Source organism: Siniperca chuatsi, linkage group LG11 (assembly GCF_020085105.1).
Source record: "Siniperca chuatsi isolate FFG_IHB_CAS linkage group LG11, ASM2008510v1, whole genome shotgun sequence".
NCBI classification, from domain to species: Eukaryota; Metazoa; Chordata; class Actinopteri; order Centrarchiformes; family Sinipercidae; genus Siniperca; species Siniperca chuatsi.
Window position 1 is genome coordinate 15,624,185 of NC_058052.1, and position 19,257 is coordinate 15,643,441.

At 38.5% G+C, this 19,257-nt stretch overlaps 2 protein-coding genes across 5 annotated transcripts; one reads left to right on the forward strand and one right to left on the reverse strand.

The window, feature by feature from the left end:
- Window positions 1-34: 34 nt before the first annotated feature.
- Window positions 35-7,157, forward strand: LOC122884192 (peroxiredoxin-like 2A). Of its 4 annotated transcripts, none has more exons than XM_044213694.1 (7): window positions 51-177; window positions 2,058-2,306; window positions 3,047-3,220; window positions 3,712-3,803; window positions 3,898-4,038; window positions 4,625-4,789; window positions 4,867-7,157. In XM_044213694.1, the coding sequence occupies exons 2-7, from the start codon at window positions 2,111-2,113 to the stop codon at window positions 4,960-4,962; spliced, it is 864 nt and encodes a 287-aa protein (XP_044069629.1). In that variant the 5' UTR covers window positions 51-177; window positions 2,058-2,110; the 3' UTR covers window positions 4,963-7,157. The 4 variants fall into 4 exon arrangements, with proteins under 4 accessions (XP_044069631.1, XP_044069629.1, XP_044069630.1 ...); XM_044213695.1 differs by lacking the exon at window positions 51-177 and adding an exon at window positions 1,417-1,551; XM_044213696.1 differs by lacking the exon at window positions 2,058-2,306 and having other exon boundaries at window positions 35-177.
- A 638-nt stretch (window positions 7,158-7,795) lies between these two features.
- sfxn3 (sideroflexin 3) lies at window positions 7,796-19,104 on the reverse strand. Its single transcript, XM_044213693.1, has 11 exons — window positions 18,961-19,104; window positions 16,965-17,137; window positions 16,464-16,634; window positions 14,697-14,795; window positions 14,053-14,128; window positions 13,816-13,901; window positions 13,584-13,711; window positions 12,828-12,877; window positions 12,538-12,587; window positions 12,368-12,415; window positions 7,796-12,257 (listed from the first exon to the last, which is right to left on the reverse strand). The coding sequence occupies exons 2-11, from the start codon at window positions 17,126-17,128 to the stop codon at window positions 12,161-12,163; spliced, it is 969 nt and encodes a 322-aa protein (XP_044069628.1). The 5' UTR covers window positions 17,129-17,137; window positions 18,961-19,104; the 3' UTR covers window positions 7,796-12,160.
- Between the last annotated feature and the right edge of the window lie 153 nt (window positions 19,105-19,257).

Here is a 19,257-nt window from a genome sequence, read left to right on the forward strand (position 1 = left end):
CTTGTTTTGGCTTGTCTTGCGACTTACAAACATTCTTGTCAAAGTTAAAATCTTTCTTTGCCAGCCATCTTGCTCGATTAGTTTCCCTGCTCAGTGGAATGTTTAGTGCGCCTGCGCCGAGATCTGTTTACAAAACGCTTGGTGAGAGCGACGCTGTGTGTTGCTTCATTGATTCTGGTGAGTGTGCCTTTTTTAAAAACGTCTCCTTTAACTTTATATAACAGTGGCAGCATCTAAACAACAGGTGCACCTGCTAGCTCTAGGCCCAGACTCAATAAACTAAAGACTAAACCTTTAGCCGAGCTAACAGATAATTTATCGACCGTTGCTACGACACTGTCGTCACTGTCTCTGTGCCGTCTGTGACTAGCAACAGTAACTTTGTAGGACACTGAAAGTATGTATTTATTATGTAATCATCACTCTAATATCTCAAAAATGCTAAAATATCCTAGTCCTACTCGGTTACAGTTTTAAGTGTAGCCTGTAGAGCCATTAGGTAATGTCATTGATTAGACATTGACAGTAACAACAAGGTCATTATCTGTATAATTTGCTGTCTTCCTGCGGGCGGACAGGGCGGTTACTGGTTAAGATATTTCTGCCACCTCATCTTTACATGTAGGTTAAGTGTCAGCAGTGGAAGAAGTATTCAGAGCCTTTACTTAAGAAAAAAGTAGCAATGTCACAGGGTAAAAAAAAAATGAATGTGTTATTTTTTTTAAATGTAGGCTATTTATTCATTTTATAATACAAAATATTAAACCAGAACAAACAGGAAATAATATATCACACAACTACACACAGTTGCCAGACTAATAATAAACAATAATAAAAATAACAGCACATTAATGACAGGTACAAATCAAGTTAGGTAATATATTTACCTTTTTTCAGCTATTGATAAACAGCGAGTAAAGCAAGAAATGGATCAGTACTGATGCTGTGTTGAATTGTTGCAGAAAGAGTATTACAAATTGGGGTTTTAACATCTGATAAAAAACATTTACTTTGGAAAGATGGAGAAGCTTAATTATCAAAAGTTAAAGTAAAGTTCAGTATGCAGAAGGTCATGGAGTAAAAAGTACAATATTTCCCCTTGAAGTGTAGTGGAGAAGAAGTATAAAGTAGCATAAAACGGAGTAAAATTAAGTAAAAGTTACTTTACACCACTAGACATAGTGTCTAGTGGTGTAAAGTAACTTGTCCTAGCATCATCCAGGCATCTCATGAATATAATACAACTCTTGATTTATTAGATGTGTTCATCATTAACAAAGTATTGGGCAACACCACGTCATGTTTGCAGTACCAGTGTTGACAGCTCCTTTCACTCCTCGCTCTGCAGACACATTCAAGGAACCTAGACTCTTCCTTGTGTTGCAGGCGTAGGCGTCTGTCCCTATTGGCTGCTGCTGTTATTTTTTTTCAGCCCTTTGTCCTCCCCAGTGATAAAGTGTCAGAACACAAATGCATTTGGCTGATTTAGTGTTTGACACTGGATGAGCTAAGTCCCGGGAGAAAAGATATTTCTTCGCATTTTGGAAACAAGTTAGTATATAAAACAATTTTAGTTTTCAATTGGTTATAGACATAAGATAGATTTGATCCTTCTTAAACTTGAATTTCTCTGTGTAGCATATTGTAAACTGATTTATATGTTTGTGTTTTCAGTGTAATTTATGTGTTGATGTGTTTAAACCACAAACAAGAGAGCTTAGGGTGCAAGAAAAGGAAGTTTCTTTGTAAATGGAGAACTGTTACACTCCAGTAAGATGATTAAAATCAAAACCACGCTTTGATCGTGCTTTACTTTCGGTATAACACAGTCTACAGGGTGGGTAATAATTCTTAATAAGCAAATGTAACACCTGGCTAACAAGGTATAACATTTTGTCTGGGTAGTCTAAACATGAAGAATGATGCCTAGGTGTTTTTCTCTTAAATCTGTGAAGTCAATTGCAGGCTCCTTGAAAGTAGGGCTTGCAGTAGAGGTGGATTATACTGTCTTTGAAATGGTCTGTGGCATAGAAAGGACTTGTGTTTCTTTCTTTCAGTGATATCTTGAGGGTGTTTGTAGTCAGAGGGTCAGACTTTTGCCACGGTCCCGATGCTGGCTCTGTCCAGGTGTCCGACAGCTTTGAGGTGGAGACTATCCCTGCGTTGCTCTGCCCTCTCTTTGGGGAGCACTACCATGAGCAGCCAGCCCTCCACCGCAGCCAAGCCCCAGTTTCTAAGAACCCAGACTGCTCTGTTTCACCAAAGTAAAGCCAAAGCCAGCCCTGACCCAAACAAGCCCGCTTCAGGCAAGGACATATCTGACTGCATACAGTTAGCTGTTCTACCCAAACTTCAAATGTGTTGTAGAAAATGTTACAGTTCTGACCTGTGCACAGTGTTTCCCTGCTTTCTGCCCACTTTGTGCTGGAATGACTCTAGACCTTCATGACACTGAAGAGTGACAAAATAAATGAGTCATTTAATAATAATGATTTTATCATTTTTAAAATGTTTTGATAAGAGTCATGATTAAAGTTTGTAGTTTTAACATTAACTCAGGACTGGAGTGTCATCTACTGCTGCTTGTTTGTCACCTTGGGCTTTTTTCCCCCACATTTTTCAGTATCTTCTGACCAAACAATTAATCAAGAAGATTAAGGCAGATTATTTGATAATGAAAATAACTGTTAGTTGCAGCCCTACATTACACTGCAAGATTTCCTAAAGAAAAAAAACTATTAAAATAAATTAAAAAATTAATGAGGTTTAGATTAGAGTAAGGTGAGAAGAGGCTATGCTGGTAAGAAAAAAAAAGCACCACACTGACATGTTGATACAGCACTACGCTCAAACACAAGACAGAATCTGCAAGCTGGGTCTTGTTGGTCTCTTGGCCTCAGGGAGATCTGAGGTCTTTGTAAGAGAGAAAGTGTGTGTGTTTAGTCTGCAGTGCACAAGTAGCGAAAGAAATGTTCCTTTTGTATTATGACCATGTCAGACTTGTGACACATTTCTCTTCTCATGTTGCTGCCTTTTTGTGCTGCAGTGTTGTCCTCTGGGTCCGAGCTTGAGGGGATGGGGATGTGGTCGTTGGGTCTGGGCGCTGTCGGAGCTGCGCTAGCCGGGATCTTCCTGGCCAACACTGATCTGTGTCTGCCTAAAGTTGCCCAGGCATCGCTCGAGCACCTTGAAGATGCCGACCTGCGCTCCACCATAGACGGTAGGCAGGCTCTCTGATTGGCTGTTTAATAATGTCACCGACCAATAAGCCTGTCTTAACACCAGCTGTTGTTAAACCCATTAGGAGGAGAATTTGCATTACATCAGCACAAGAATCAGCCATTTTCTTTACTGCTGCATGTTTGTATGCATTGTACATGCAGTGAATGAGGTTCTGTGTGGTATTTAAGGCAAAGCTGCTTTCTTAAATCTGCTGGTATTACAGATTAGATCATTGTAAAGGTCTTTGCCGAAGCTGAAGGTCAAGTTACTGGGTTACTGTTAAGCATATTCAACATATAGATGTTCCATGTGACTATGGACATCTAGCTTTTTCTCCATTTGAAGGCTGCATCTTTTATCTTCCACACTATGGCTTTATTGAATACTTAAAGCAGTAAAACACATTAAATCCATGTGACTTTCTTTGATCGGGAACATGTCAGATTGGAGCTTTGTTTTAGAAACAGTTTCTTCTTGTTTTGTCTGCAGATGGCAAGGTCATCAAAGCAAAGAGCCTGTGGGACACGAACGGGGCTGTGGTCATGGCCGTACGACGACCCGGATGATTTTTGTGCAGAGAGGTGATGGAGAGGGTGTTACACATAACTCAGCATATGAAATAGTGTATGTGGGTAATATTTTCCATGATGATGATATCTCTCTCCCTCTGTGCAGGAGGCCTCTGAGCTGTCCTCTCTGAAGCCCCAGCTGGACGAGCTCGGGGTCCCTCTGGTTGCTGTGGTGAAGGAGAACGTCGGCTCAGAGATCCAGGACTTCAGACCGCACTTTGCTGGGGAGATCTACATAGATGAACAGGTTAGCAGTGGTAGATAATATCAGATCTTCCAGATCTCATCCTCATGTATCTCAGCATCACACACTGATAATGACAACATGTCCCAAAACCTGGCAACTAACGAATACTTTCATTATCAATTAATCTGCATTATTGTATTGTATTTTCTTAGGCTTCTATGATAGAAAACATTCAGACAAATAGAAATTATTCACATTTGGGAAGCTCAAGCTATTAAACAATTAATTATTAAAATGGCCAGTAAATTGTCAATTGATTAACTTTCTGTCTATTAACATAAATTTTTAATGGTCCTTTTATGGGGAATAGGCTATTAAGTAGTTATTGCTGTAAAATAAAAATAAGTCAAATATCTTGAGAACTAGATTTTAAGCGATCCTTCTGCATTACTGTATTCATCTGCCAAGGGGCAATTTGGCAAATGAGGTGATAAAGCAATTTTGGCCGTTCAAACATTAGTAAAATAAATCCATCGCATTACAGAAAATCATTACATGGAATGAAAAACGACATCCAGCTAATCCTTTCCTACATGATACATTTCTCTTGATTGGGCTGACTAAAACCAAACTAATGTGATTGTAGAAACACTTCTACGGCCCACTGCAGAGGAAGATGGGGGGTCTGGGGTTCATTCGCCTCGGAGTGTGGCAGAACTTCATGCGGGCCTGGAGGTCCGGTTACCAGGGCAACATGAACGGCGAGGGCTTCATCCTTGGCGGAGTGTTCGTCATCGGAGCGGGAGACCAGGTAGCGTAGCAAACATCTGGACTTAATGAAAGCTTTATAAAACATGTCTGTATTTTAATTGTGTGTTGTGTTTGCAGGGGATTCTCCTGGAACACCGTGAGAAGGAGTTTGGCAATAAGGTGGAGATCGCAGATGTTTTAGAGGCTGTTAAGAAAATTGTACCAGTGAAATAAGTTTTTTTTTTTCCATAAAACAAATGCCATTAGACAAAGTTACAGTGTATTTAGATCAAAACTAGAATTGAAGAAATAATTAGCATTTTTAACTTGACACATATTGAGTTGTAGTCAGAGTCTGTCCGTCACTGTTTGTGTTGTTTAATATCACTATATTGTCTGTCTTTTGCACATTAATTTACTGTTGGTTACAAAAATTTAGCTGTGAAATTCAGGACAGAGCCAATATTATTTCAGGATTTGTCACTGATTATTCCTCTTTACCTCTGCAGACACCTCAAAGCTAATTTATTTTGAGACGGGTATTAAAAACAGGTACTAAGGGACTTAAAGGCAGCACTTTCATTCAGGTACATCAACCATTACATTTAAGATCATTTGAAATCTTCTGTTTAGAGAACCACATAACGCCATCTTGGAATTATAAGGTTCCATCTGCATGCTGAGCAGTTTTGAGATATTGAGCTTCAAAGTTTTTGCATTCCAAATAGCAAAAATTATATGTAGAATAAGTCTCTTTCACAAGTGAAAATGACAGACAACCTAAATGTATTCTAAATGCACAATATCACAAATCCTGTCAAATTTGTAAATGGGTTTTTTGGAACAGGTCAAATGTAGATAGAACCTTGTAATCCTAAGAACTCACGTTCTGCTTGGAATTAAAAGGTTCCATCTAGAAAACATGAAAAGAAGCAATGATGAGGAACACAAACAGTTTGCTCATAATTAACAGTGTCTAAATGTATGAGAAAATTAATTTAATGCTTTCTGACATTTTTATGACATTTATTTCTTCTTTTAGGACAAATTGTATTTTTCTTATTCAAAAAAAGCATTGCAGGTAACGTATAAAGGTCAGTGCTAAATATTTTGTCCAGTGTAAAGGTCAATTTTAGGTAGGAATATGGTTGGTTATTAAACACATTATTCTAGGAACCATTAGTTTAAGTTTCCTTTGGGTTAGAAAGCAAGCAGCTACTGTAATAAATCTAACCAGGACTTTATTCCACAGAAAGTGGTAAGGGAAAGTATAAGGATTTTCTTGATATTCTCTCTACAGATCAGTATAGCAGGTAAATAAAATGTTGCATTCATCTACTATAGGAATTGTCCCAGCAATTAAGTGTAACGGCAGTGTTAGGTTTTGTTTTATATCAGAAATGTTGACTCTGATGCACCAAAATGTTTTATTTTGGGGGGAAAGTAAAGGGAAAAAAATAGATGGATGAATAAAATGAGTGTTTATGTTGTAATTAAGACCCCATCAATTAAATGTAGACTATTTAATGACCTTTAAGGCTTAATGTTTATCAAATTTAAGACATTTTAAGACTTTTTAAAGAACTGCAATACATGTGTTCATGTTTCACAAAGTTTTATAAACTTAATACATTTTTTTTGAAGGACAGCAGTACAAATACCAGGCCAGTTCAGTCTTGCTGAGGAGATTATTTAGATTGTTAGCTAACATGCTAGCCAGCTAACGCTACCTACTAATGTTAGCATGAATGTTAGTCTGGCAGCTAATGCTAACATTAAGACGTAAGCACTAAAAGGATAGATTCATGTTATTTGAAGTCTATACCCTTTATTCCAGTCATGGGCAAAACCCCAAACCTATCCTTTAGCTATTAATGTTAGCATTATTTGCCAGACTAACATTAGGAAGCTAGCGTTAGCTAGCTAGCATGGTAGCTAACAATGAAAATAGTCACTGAGCAGTGCGGCAACATGACAAAGAAGCAGAACCTGATTGGTCCTCATTTTGGACAAAAATGTCAGATAGAAGCTTATAATTCCAAGGTGATGCATAAATCAAAGGCTGGATTACACATTTGATTAATTATTCTATTAACTCTTTCTGTGTTCTGTGTTATCTCTGTTTCCTTCTCCTGGCCAGGCACTTAAATGGGCCTCCAACATGGCAGACGAGTGTGTGTGTGTGTGTGTGTTATAATGACAACTTGACTCTAAACTCAACACTGAGAGGAGCAGGTTTGATGCTCAAACAGACATGTTCTGCAACTGACGCCATGTTGAGGAGTGTTTGTGGTGCCTGTAGCGTGTGTGTGTGTGTGTGTGTGTGTGTGTGTGTGTGTGTGTGTGTGAGAGAGATTGTGTGTACCTGTACATGTGAATAATAGCTGCAGGAAATAAAAGCAATGAATAAAGAAGACCTCATCACCATAGCTTCATTGTGCTCCTGTGTGTTTAATTTCCTCTGTATGTTGGGGCAACACTTGACCATAACACAATTTACACGTGTTGGTGGTAGATTCTCAGCAGGAGCAAAATAACCAACTCTTGTGAATGTCTTTGTATTTCTAGCACAAAAAAACAAACCTAAAATATAAAACTGCAGTACTCTGTGTTCCTTTATACCACGGCCACAGAAAATTCTCAATTCTGATTGGCAGGCAGGTGTGGATTAATTTTTAGTAGCTGGACTGTATAACCACCTATGATGTGGATATTTGTTTGCTGTTTCAAATTAGTATGTAGGTTCTTTGCCTCCGCATCCTTCATTACAGTCATGGAACATACAACTTGTCTGGTATTATCCTTTATATATTTCATGCATTTATATCAGATGGTAAACATTTGCACTCCAAATGATTAGGATGGACTACAGAACAAAGATGATTCTGCTTTAAAATGTTTAAAAAATAATAGACTTTTTCTTCTTATTTGTACAAGACAGCAGTCTGCCTTGGTCCAGTTTGTGTCAGATTAATGGAGGGTAGGTATACTTGTTGATGTGAAAAAACTTGTTCTTCTGGTCAATCTTCACTTTGATGAACAGAACAATAAACTCGATGAGCCTCAGTTGTCCTTACTTGAATATATAAGTTTATTACAACACAAATCTGTCATCAGAGAATAACTTGGTACATCTTGTATACATGGACACAGTCAAATACCCAAACACTTAAAGTAACATTATAGTCACTCAGCTTTATACAGTATGCCCCACGTCACATAGAATCACGTATAATTACGCCACTGGGGAGGAGGCAGACAATGTGGGTTACCCTCGGTTGGTGCCATTCCTCATCCTTGACTAGCAGAGGAGTCTAACAAGGTCCCATCTTATCAGTATCTACAAGCACCCAGAGGACTGTGTGAGGCCTCCAAGATGAACCACTATGCCCCTCCAAAAATTTAACATTCCCTCATATCTACACATTTCTATCACACTTACAGTTTAAATTATATACCCACTCTCTTTTCCCTTTAGTCCAATGGCTTTTTCATCAAATCCTGTGTACTTTCCAGTAGCACTAAATATACAGGAAAACAACTAAAATGAGCAAATCACCTTATATTAAATTTATAGCTACAGAAACAGAATATCCACATACTATGACTGAAAACTGAAGGCAAAGTTCTCATTTTCTGCTGAAAGCCAGAGATGGGTCCAAACATGTCAGTAAAAATTCACCGGTTACCACGTTTAAATCACTAATCCTGTGAATTATTTTATCCTCATACATCTAAACACAAGACATCCACTACTGGTACACTTACATGTATAACGCACGTTAATGTTTGTATGTCCAAGCTAGGTTGTTCACTTTGTGTGTGTGGCCAAAACATACTATTTAACAATTCAGATAACATCCTTAGTTTAATCTTTGTTTTATCTGATTCCTTCATACCTTCCTGGTTGTTAAACAAACAAGCCTAATCAGATCTGTACTGGGTAATATTCACCTTCATTTTCAAGTTAATTTTCTGGCCTTTCCTCAAGAGCCAGATGACGATATTATATTTAAAAAATATTTATAATACACAACATTTCATAATATCAAATTAAGCAGAAAGGTTTGGACATTAATGTTCCATATTTTATTCTATTGCTCTGAGTAAAACACAATTCACATCAAGGAAATATATTTCAACACAATACAAAATAGAGGGAGAAAACACTGTGCACCTATACTGACAGGTATAGGTATAGCTTGTATTTAAGTTGTATGTACGTATATGACATAATCAAAACATTCATGGAGTGTAACAATAACAGAGATTGTCTTTACATTTGTGCCTTCAGTATGCAAAGATTTGACTTTTTTTTTCATGGCATGCACAACCAAAGTTAGAAATTAGTGGGTTCTCAACCAGTGTGCCAAAATTCACTAGTGCTATGTGGAGAAAAGTCAACTTTATTATGAGATTTTACTGTAATGTCAATAAAATTGCTAACAATAATATGACCTTTAGCTTAACTAAAATGTATGTTGGGATTTATTTATGTATTCAGTATGTTAACTGTGTGTTAATAGCATAATGATGTTCTTGAAAAATTTGGTGTGCTGTTGAGTGTTGCACTGACACTGAAGGTTGAGGACCACTTGTAAAAAGTGTAAAACTGTAAAAAACTAAAACCTGGTTTTTCATGAGAAAAACCTGGCAAAAGGTCCATACGATAAAGCTGAAACACACTTCTTCTCCTCAATCCTGTACAATTCATACCCGTCTCATCTTTGGCTAGATCTATGGGTGCGACATGTTATGGTGGTACAGTACAGTCACAAGCTGAGATACATGTTTACAAATGTGTTTAAATACCGACTAAAACCCTCCAGTTTTGTTCTTGACACTTTTGCGCCATAATTCAAAAAGCAGAAAAACACAAAGGAAAAAAGCAACTAATCTACTTGGTTATGGGCAATGAAAGCTGCCAGATAATGAATGAATTACAAATTAGCAGTAACATGACATTAGTTCATTCAACATTATCCAGCATTATAAACAAATACACTCTGCAATATATACTTTAAAAAGCTCTTTTTAAATAGCAACACAAATCCAACTAGCTCCTATAGCAGCACAGCAAAGGTCATATAGTGCAGTTTCACCCTCAGAAGGAAAACACCCCAAACACAATGCACAATAACTACCATCAGCACTGATAACGGGAAAAAAATGTCTTGACTGAGAAATAGTTTTGCTCATGGGGTTAAATGTTTATATGAAAATATGAATGACGACAGAGAGTAAAAGAGCAAAAGGAGAGCTTCTTTCCAAAATGAGATTTCCATCATTTAAAAATAATACAAAGACATCCACATTCTCATATAGAAGTGAGAAGTCATATCAAGACGCTCTCTTTCAGGAGAGGGTCGTGTATGTATATAAAATGTGGCAAATTCAGGTGGCAACATTTTTCAAAAATGATCTGGAGAGCACTTTGGAAAGAAACCCTTCAATTTTAGGATCACATATAAACACAATCATTGTGTATTTCTGTCTGCACAGAAGTTGATTCATAAAATTACAATAGTTGTGCAGTTGCTACAGTCGCTTAACACCCACCATCAGTTTACTTTAAATGAATGATTGAACTTCAAATTTCAGAAACAAACCCAAGTGACTGACATTGTTGTCCAATGCATATGTGGGGCCGGTGGATTCACCAACAGAGGCACACCTTTCAGTTAAAATTTCTCTTGCATACTCACTCTTTAAAATTCCTCATGCATATATATCTCCAAGAAAATTAGACTTATTCTTGCATAATCCAGACAGACGACACTGGGATACAGCTGATATTTCCTCACGTACACCATCATCACTAACTAACTAACCACACTGGACAGTCGTGTTTGGAGAGTTTGGTTGACAATGTGAATGAATTTGATCAGAGAAGCTCAAACTCAGCCAAACTGTCCACTTTAACAATGCAACAACAAAGACTGTGCACACAGTTACCCATTGCCCTGACCTACAAATAAGCATTTAGTATTATGATTTTGTCACGCCACATTAGCTACTTTCATTTGGTACAATGGGACATCTATGGCTCAAGTGCAAACAACAGTTTTGCAGATGGCTAGCTAGCTGTTGCACATGAAAACCCTGTATCTCCAATTTTAAGGAACTGAAATTAGACAGCTTCTACATATAAACTTCTCATGCAATCCTCCAGTTCAAGTGTGGATATTAAAACCAGCAAAATCTGAGTTACAAAGCAACAGCAATACATTGTTGTCCATCCTCTGCATGTCGCTATATTTAAATTTAGCAACATGTAGACAGTATATTCATCCACCTGACAACCACTGAAACAAACACCACCAGCTACAACAATCAAATAATTCATTCATATGCCACTAAAAATAGCGACTGCACTAGTTCATAAAGTGATCTCAGTTGAATAAAAGGCCTTGAAAAACAGGCTGCCGCTGCCATGGCAACAATACATATTTATGCTGATAGAAACCACACTCAGTGTTTACTGATGTACTCTATGGCTGTGCTTCATGAGCTTTTGCAGTATAATTTCTACATATTTTCTTTGCCACGTGTATCTAGCACCTCATTGCCTGGTCTATATTGCCTGGAATATGAAGGAGCATAAGTACACTTAAAGGAGAGTTGAAGAGAGTAAGAAGCTGCACCAGATAACGAGGAGTACAACACACAAGGAAGTTATTCATCAAGGGTTGGACTATTATTTAGAGCTAATTAACACACTGGTTTTTCCAGTATAACTACCTGGTGGATCTACAAGGTGGAAATTAATTAGTGGCAAGAATCTTAACATACTAGTCACACTAGTCAGTGTGTAATAGCTTAAAATAATACTTTTCAAAACAGAATAATGCAACGATGACTAGCAAGAATTGGAAAGAGGAAATCTAAGTGAGTATGGGACACAAGGCAAAAAAGATTGTTACATTCAGAAGCAATTACATATACGATTTACAAGCACAAGCCTCCATTTTAAACTGGAGTTACAAATAATTTATCTGAGGGTTTAAAACTTCGATGAACCTGAATACAACATGAATTATTGGTGAACACAAATCAGTAACTTCATGAACTGCGACCAAAGGAAGACACACCACAACACAATAATAGGAGTTTTCTTTTCTAAGTAGTGCCATCTATGTGCAGAGAGAACTGTAAGTGATCTTCCTTCTCAAAGTGAATTGTTTTCCCTTCAGTGAATTCTCTTTTTCAAATGGTCAAACAATCAACGCCCTCCACTGTTAAACTCGGAGCAGCTCCATGCTGTCAAATTCAAAAAAACAACTGCAGCAGTACACATAACAAAAATGCATAAATAAATGTTATTTTACCCTTCCACTTGTGCCCACAGGACAATAGATATATATGTGTGAGTGTCTGTATGTCGTGTGTGTGTGTGTGTGTGTGTGCGCGCATGGAGGTGTGTAGGCTATTCCTACAGGCCCTTGTTGAAGTAGACGGTGGTGGTGTGGGGACTGGCCTGTCGTATCCTCTCCTGCAGATCTGCTTCCAGCCCGCTCACACTCATAGAGCTACAAAGAGATGGTTGAACATGATTAGAAATGCTGCTACAGGTTAGATAACACTTAATGTACAAGTATAACATCCCCTCTGTAAGGAGAGTGATGTGGTTGTTGGTTACCTTTTCTGTGGGAAGAGGGCGCAGCACAGAGGAGTTGCAAACACCAGGCTAAAAGCAAGACACAGAAAGGGATGTTTTAGACGGTGTCACTCGTTCCATTTTAAGTACAGATACTTGCAAGTCCACAAAAAAAAAATCACCATAGATACTGTTATGTGTAATTTACTTACCACAAACCTACGAGCCCCACCTGGACCGGAGCGTTTAGAATTGGGAACCGCTACAGGGAGAAAAAAAAAAAAAAAATCATAGAAGGCAGAACTGCAGTGAATCAGGGAGACAAATTGGAAATTTGACAAGTTTGTCTGCAGGGACCGTCCACGGGCATAAGCATTCAATGTATGTGTAACATGTGGAATGTGACAGGACTCCTTTCAGCCTCACTAAATACCTGCACACCCAGTAAATCCACTGACTTAACATAAGAACAATATGAAAGTCATGCATGCAGTATGCTTACCTTCATGAAAGCTCTCTTCTCCAGGACGTTCATTATAACCGGAGGAATAGCTGTAAAAAATAAAAATAAGTCAGATGAAGAGTTCTGTTTCATGAAGAACAATTGAAAAGAAAATTTCACACTTTAGTATGCATCTAACGCTGATGATCAGTTTTCCATATAATAATGATTGGGTGATGATGGGACGACAACGGCTGGATGTGCAAGAGGTTTATGTTATGCCGTCACTAATGTACATTATTTTATGTGAGCTCCCCCTTGGGGACAATAAAGTTAAAGTTGAGTTTAAAAAATTCTGTATGTAAGTCCAATATTCACTCTTCTTTAAGTCTCCACCGACTCCTGAGAGAAATATCTGGCTCTTTAGCTGCTTAATGCTCCATTATGTTCACCAAGTAAAAAACAGTTGCTAACTGTGTCTGTCTGCTGTTTGGTGCTGAGCAGGTAGTGTACAGTGGGTTTTTAAGAGCTTTTTCAGTGAAAACAGCTGCGGCCGAACATAATGCTATGAGAGCGGTGAGAGTGAACCAAAACAGTAAAGTTGCAGGCTGGACAGATAAACAATGAGCTGAAACTCACTATAAAGCTCTGTAAAGACGAGGCGAGCTGCAGATTCAGGTGATAATTCTCTGTAAGTTCAACAATACCAGAGACTCCTTTCACAGTCACATTGTCATTTGATACATTGTTATTGTATATATAAAAATATCGATTATAGCCCCTTTAACAAACCAGCAGATATAATGTTGACATTACCCATTGCTGGCACTGCCATGCCTATCCTTGACACCACCACCTGCACGATGGCCTGTTTGGCAGCATTGGGAGACTCTCCTAACCTGTTTCCATTCTCATCCGTCACAGGGATACCGTACTTCAACTCCCTGGAAGAAGGGGAAAGAAAAGTGATGTAGAGCAGTTGTAGCAGTTCTAAAAGGTCCTGCGTGAACAAAGCAGAAGTCATTGGCTTTTACTTTAGAGATCTCACCTCTGTCTCATGAAGGGAATGTTAATACAGTTAGCAGCAGCAACAGCAGCAAAGGGGACAAACCGGCTGACGATTGGAGGGAGACGCTGCAAAGGTGGGGCAGAATCAGAGACAAATTCAGACAACCAGCATCAAATCTCTGCACATATACACAAATACATATGCAGATCAGCGTGTCTGTATATGAGTTACTTTGTTTGACTTCATCTGCTTATTCACATGAACCACAGGCATTACCGTAGCTAGAGACTTGAGTCCCAGGGCAGTGACTACAGCTCCAGTAGTAGCACTGACATAGGCTGCACCAAGCTGACTGCAAAGAGACAGATGAATTAGACGCATTTCACACATTATAAATAGGATGAAGACTGCGGCTAAGAATCTTATCAGGTACACCAAAGTGATATATTTCAAATAGTTGCCTCAGTAAGAGTGCAAATTCATGCTATGTATGAATATGCAAAGGTAAAAAACAAGAACATCCTCACAAATAATGATAAGGCAGAGGAAGACACTGTAACATTCATCCTCAATGACATGCTTAATCCATGAAAATGCATTTGCATGTTCTGAAGGCAACCCTCTTCTTATTCATTAACGCATGCATTTGATGCTTTTCTGCAGCATCTAAAAGGTGCTTTTTGTGGCACAAATGAAAAGAGTATGCAAATGCACATTGACCTGACATCAACCGGGAGCATATAACCTATGTCAGCATGAGTGCATGGTGACATGGGGCTGAACATACTTAACAGTGGAACGTAATACCGCTGTGAGGGAAGGGGAGAGGACAGCAGCTCCCACAGCCTCCTTACAGACACTAGTTTAGAGGGAGGACAGGAATGATCTACAGTGGAAGTGAAGTGAGAAGTCCTCCCTACTTCACGGTCATGGGGGCATCTCCACTACGGTTGGTGTAGTTGACGACAGCGTTGAAGGACTGGTTAACCCACTGCCAGAACACCACTGCCGGCGTAGTCCTGTAAACATGAGGGAACAACAACAGTGTGTTTGAGTGTACAGAACAAACTACAATGTTTGGCACTGCAGCGAAAGAGTTTGGTGACAATCTAAAAACTGTCACAGTAGAGCATACAAGTCCCCACAGGTGTGTTAAATCATAACTGTCTACAGATGAGATGTTTATGTGTGCTGTTCGCCAGTCCCCACAGCAGAACTTACTTATTTCACGCTGCAACTACTAATTATTTACATTATCAGTCAACCCAGAAGCTTTGAATGAAGCTAGTATGCATAAGTGAAAGATCAAGACATCAGAAATCACAGGTTTGTCTCAGAGGGCTTTGCACTCTGTACAACAAATAACACCCTTTACCCTAGTGGTTCTCTTAAACAGACTGAATTCTTATCAATCATTAACAATACTGGGGGAGCAACAAATAAAAAAGGAGCCAAGCTGAATTCGACTTAAATAAAATAAATGATTCAGGTCAGAATGATAGCATCTGCAAACTCTTTTTTTTTAAATTTAAAAAACAGAAATCATATTCATTCAACTTAGTTCCGCTCCATAACAGTGCCTCTATGCCCACCCCACAGTTTGAGAAGCAATACTTTACCCTTAGACGCTCGATCCATGTTGCTGTTACCCAGTGAAACATACTGGATTTATATCGTTGTCCCTTATGAACTAAATTGTGTTTTGAAGTAAAACCTTCTCTCTGATTTGGTCTTTTCAATCATTCAGTGCAGATGAACCTACAAGGGTTTTGCATATTCTTTCCTTTGATGTCTTAACTTCGCTTTTTTTGTTGTGCTTATGTTTACTATTTAAAGCCACTTTGTGTAGAATTTGAGATTACAGACATTGGTGCCCTCCAGTGGTAGTATGCAAACATGACTGTGGTAGACCACTGATCACTAGAGTCTGATCACCAGACAAAATTAATAAAATTCTAATGATATAAAATATGGAGATCCAAAGAGTTTATAAGGCATTATGAAATAATAAATAAATACAGACAAAATATATATGATAACCATGAAATACATTTGTATAACTCGACTCAATATTTTGAGATGTTATTTCTTCCTGCTTATTTTTGTAATAACAGGGTTTATTGTAGATAATTTTATTTCTTACGTACATCGCCATTTTTTCCAAGGGCTGTTTTATTTCATAATTCCACTTTTCATCAACTCTTTATCTGTCAAGACAAACGGCAAAGCATTATGTTGATTATGATTATGTATTAGACTGAATAATTTCTTATTTAAATACTTGTTACCAGATCATTTTCACTCATTAAATATCTCAAACTATTACACTGGTTATCAAAATTGTAATTGTTAATCAATTTGTCGTTTCAACACAACATTATCACATGACTTCACTGTCCTCTCAGCTGCCCAATGATTTATCAGTATTCAATAGTGAGAGTGATATTTTTTATTCTTTAAGAGGATTTTTACTCAGTTCAGGGATTAAATCTCTATTTTTATGCCGTGCTGTATGCTGTATCAAGGTTCCATTTAAATCACATGGAAACTATCATATTTATTCGGCATATTGTCAGATTACGTATTTTCATTTTTCTACTTCTTCTATTTTCTCTATTTTATTTTGATGAAGCCATTTTCAGTTTAGTGTTTACAATACATTGAATCATGTACTGAAAATGCTGTACCTGTAGAAGGTGAGCATGCAGCCTGTGATGGACATGTTCATTGGCACCTGAGCAGACATCCGGCCAATCACAAACATCTTCTCCCCTGTGTCGGGGTGGAAAGCGGAGTCGTAGATGTACTTGGCTCTCCAGAGCTCATCCTCCGTCAGGCCTGGCTTCACACTCCCGGCTCTGAAAAAGTCACAACAGTGGAGTGATGTAGTGTTTTTCACATAATTCAAAGCAGCAGCAGTCACACAAACGCAGCATTTTTTGTTTTTTGCATTAGAACACAAATTTGCAACATAAAATTAACAGAAAAGCAATAACCTCATCCCAGATATTCCTTCTTACTTGAAACTAATTTATCTATCATCTCCATTTCAGTGTAAACGGTACAACTAGCCACATCATTACCTCGTCACATCAGTTCTCATTTCTATTCATGCCTCACACCACCACAACCTCCCTAACATGATCATTTATACTCCTCCTCCATCCTCTTATCTCCTGACCCTCTACCTGTAGTTCTCCACGATCACTCGTGCCTCCTCCAGAGTCTCAGAGGACAGCAGGACGTTCCTGGGATCTGTGACCATGAAGAAGTGCTTGGCTCGCCCCATAAACGTGCCTTGGTCCCATCTTGCTTCCTTGATGTTTATGTTGAGGGACAGCTCGCCAGACATCCTTGCTTTCTTTGATTAATTGCAGACATGTTAATTAGTATTCACACTATGCTATAAATCTATACTGGATTTACATATACAAGAGCACCATTTTGAGAGAATTTCAGAAGAACAATTGATCAGATGCAGAATTAATTGTGGGATAAATGTCATAACAGATGGATTAACAAAGAAGACAGTCTGGACCTTGTTTGAAATGTTTCTATACTAATGTTATAATGACACCAGCATTTCGCTACAAGTACCAAACCATACTGTTTCGCTACTTTATTTTGAGAAACATATACTGTACAACTTTTCAACAAAACTTTCACTTTTCAAGTCACAGTTCTCAAATGTTGAGAGGCAACGGTGGCTTGGTGGTAGAGCGGGTCGTCCACCAATCGGAAGGTCAGCAGTTCGATCCCAGCTTCCCCCAGCCCAAATCTCAAAGTGTCCTTGGGCAAGACACTGAACCCCAAATTGCCCACGAGGGCTGTGTGTGAATGATTTACTTTCTTTAAGCATATTTACTATCTTTGAACTGATGGCACCTGCTATCAGTGTATGAATGGGGTGAATGTGATAAGTAGTTGAAGTGCTTTAAGTAGTCGGAAAAGACTAGAAAGGCGCTATATAAGTACAGTCCATTTACCATTTGAATGTTGTCTAAACATTTCAAAATTATTATTTCAATTGGGAACCGTCTGATCAAAGAACAGTGAAACAACACTACAAATCTCACCAGACATTCGCTGGGAATGTTTTCAATACTGTGTGCTATTTACACACTTTGGAGGATACATATTACTGATACCCAGCCGTACAGGTGAAATGTTTATAATTTTAAAAACCTTGGTTTCACAGTTAAGCCTCCACCTCTGCTCCATTAATGGCTCTGCTGCAGTACCGAGCTGCACTGAGGTGAAGCACCCTTCCCCATCACAGAAGAAGCATACAACCCACTACAGCTACACACAGTTAGGCGATCTAGTCAACCAGTTTTACTTTCAATAGCATGTTTTTGAACTTCTTGTACCAGTTGTGGCTGTGAGTACAAGATAAAAGGAAGTATGCTGAAAAACAGGCTCTGCTTGAAATGGGGCTGCAACTAGGGATGATTTCCATTATCAGTTGTTCTGCTGATTAATCGATTTGCCAATAAAATGTCAGAAAATGCCCATCACGACTTCCTAAAGCCCACAGTGACTACTTGAAATTGCTTTTTGTCTGACTAACAGTCAGACAACCGTGAAACGTTAGAAAACGCCTGTGTGTCCTAACACACACACAAACATGCTCTTATTGCTGTTTTGCTCCTTTCAAATACACTTTAACCTGAAAGTTAAAACGTCTAACTAACGCAGTGAGACAGCTAAACAGACTCAACGTGTCACTTCGTGTCACATTGTATGTAGCTGATCAAAGAAATAGCGTGACACTTGGGATTGGGACAGTCACGACACGCTGCCGGTTCCTGTCAGCAAGCCGGCTAACGAATGCAGCTAACAAGCTATTAAGGTAGCTGATAATACCATTGAAACTCACACATTGGAGTACATAAATACTCATGCAGGACATTAAAACCAAATTAACTCCCCACAACATCAAATGTTAAGCTAGACAGGACTATAAACAGCTTCACAAAAAGCCATCAAAACAAACCACTTCAGTGCTCTCTTGGTAAACTAACATCAACCAGCTAGCTAGCCAGGTAGTTTACAAGCTAACTAACATGCTAGCACTTTAGTTAGCGTTGCAAGGGCACATATCGAGACGGAGTAAACGTTAATTTAGCCGGATTATAGTTTAAATTCATTAAAGATGTAAATTCAGTCAGCGCTGAAACGTACCTGGTTTCCTTTCCTTTTCGAAAATGTATGACCTCTCAATATCACAGCGCCACCGGGAGGACCTGTGCTCACTTCTGGTACTCTTACAAGTATTGTAAAATATAGCTTCACGGCAAATTACGGAGAGGTAAATAAAAAAAGTATACATTATTTCTGTTATACTCTATTCATTTAAAATCGAATCTAATAATGTTGATTATTGCTGTTGTAAATGTCTCAAAAATCGATCAAATACGGTCAAATCAGTCGCATCGAAGTTGAATTCCGGAAATCAGAGCTTCATAGAGGCCATTGCAC

Excerpts from the sequence above, each read along its gene's own strand:
- sfxn3 (XM_044213693.1), bottom strand. The coding sequence starts at position 17,128 with ATGTCTGGCGAGCTGTCCCTCAACATAAACATCAAGGAAGCAAGATGG. Across the intron at positions 16,635-16,964 it reads GTGATCGTGGAGAACTACAG|AGCCGGGAGTGTGAAGCCAG; the intron begins GTAGAGGGTCAG and ends TGACTTTTTCAG. Across the intron at positions 12,258-12,367 it reads GCCCTCTTCCCACAGAAAAG|CTCTATGAGTGTGAGCGGGC; the intron begins GTAACCAACAAC and ends ATCTCTTTGTAG.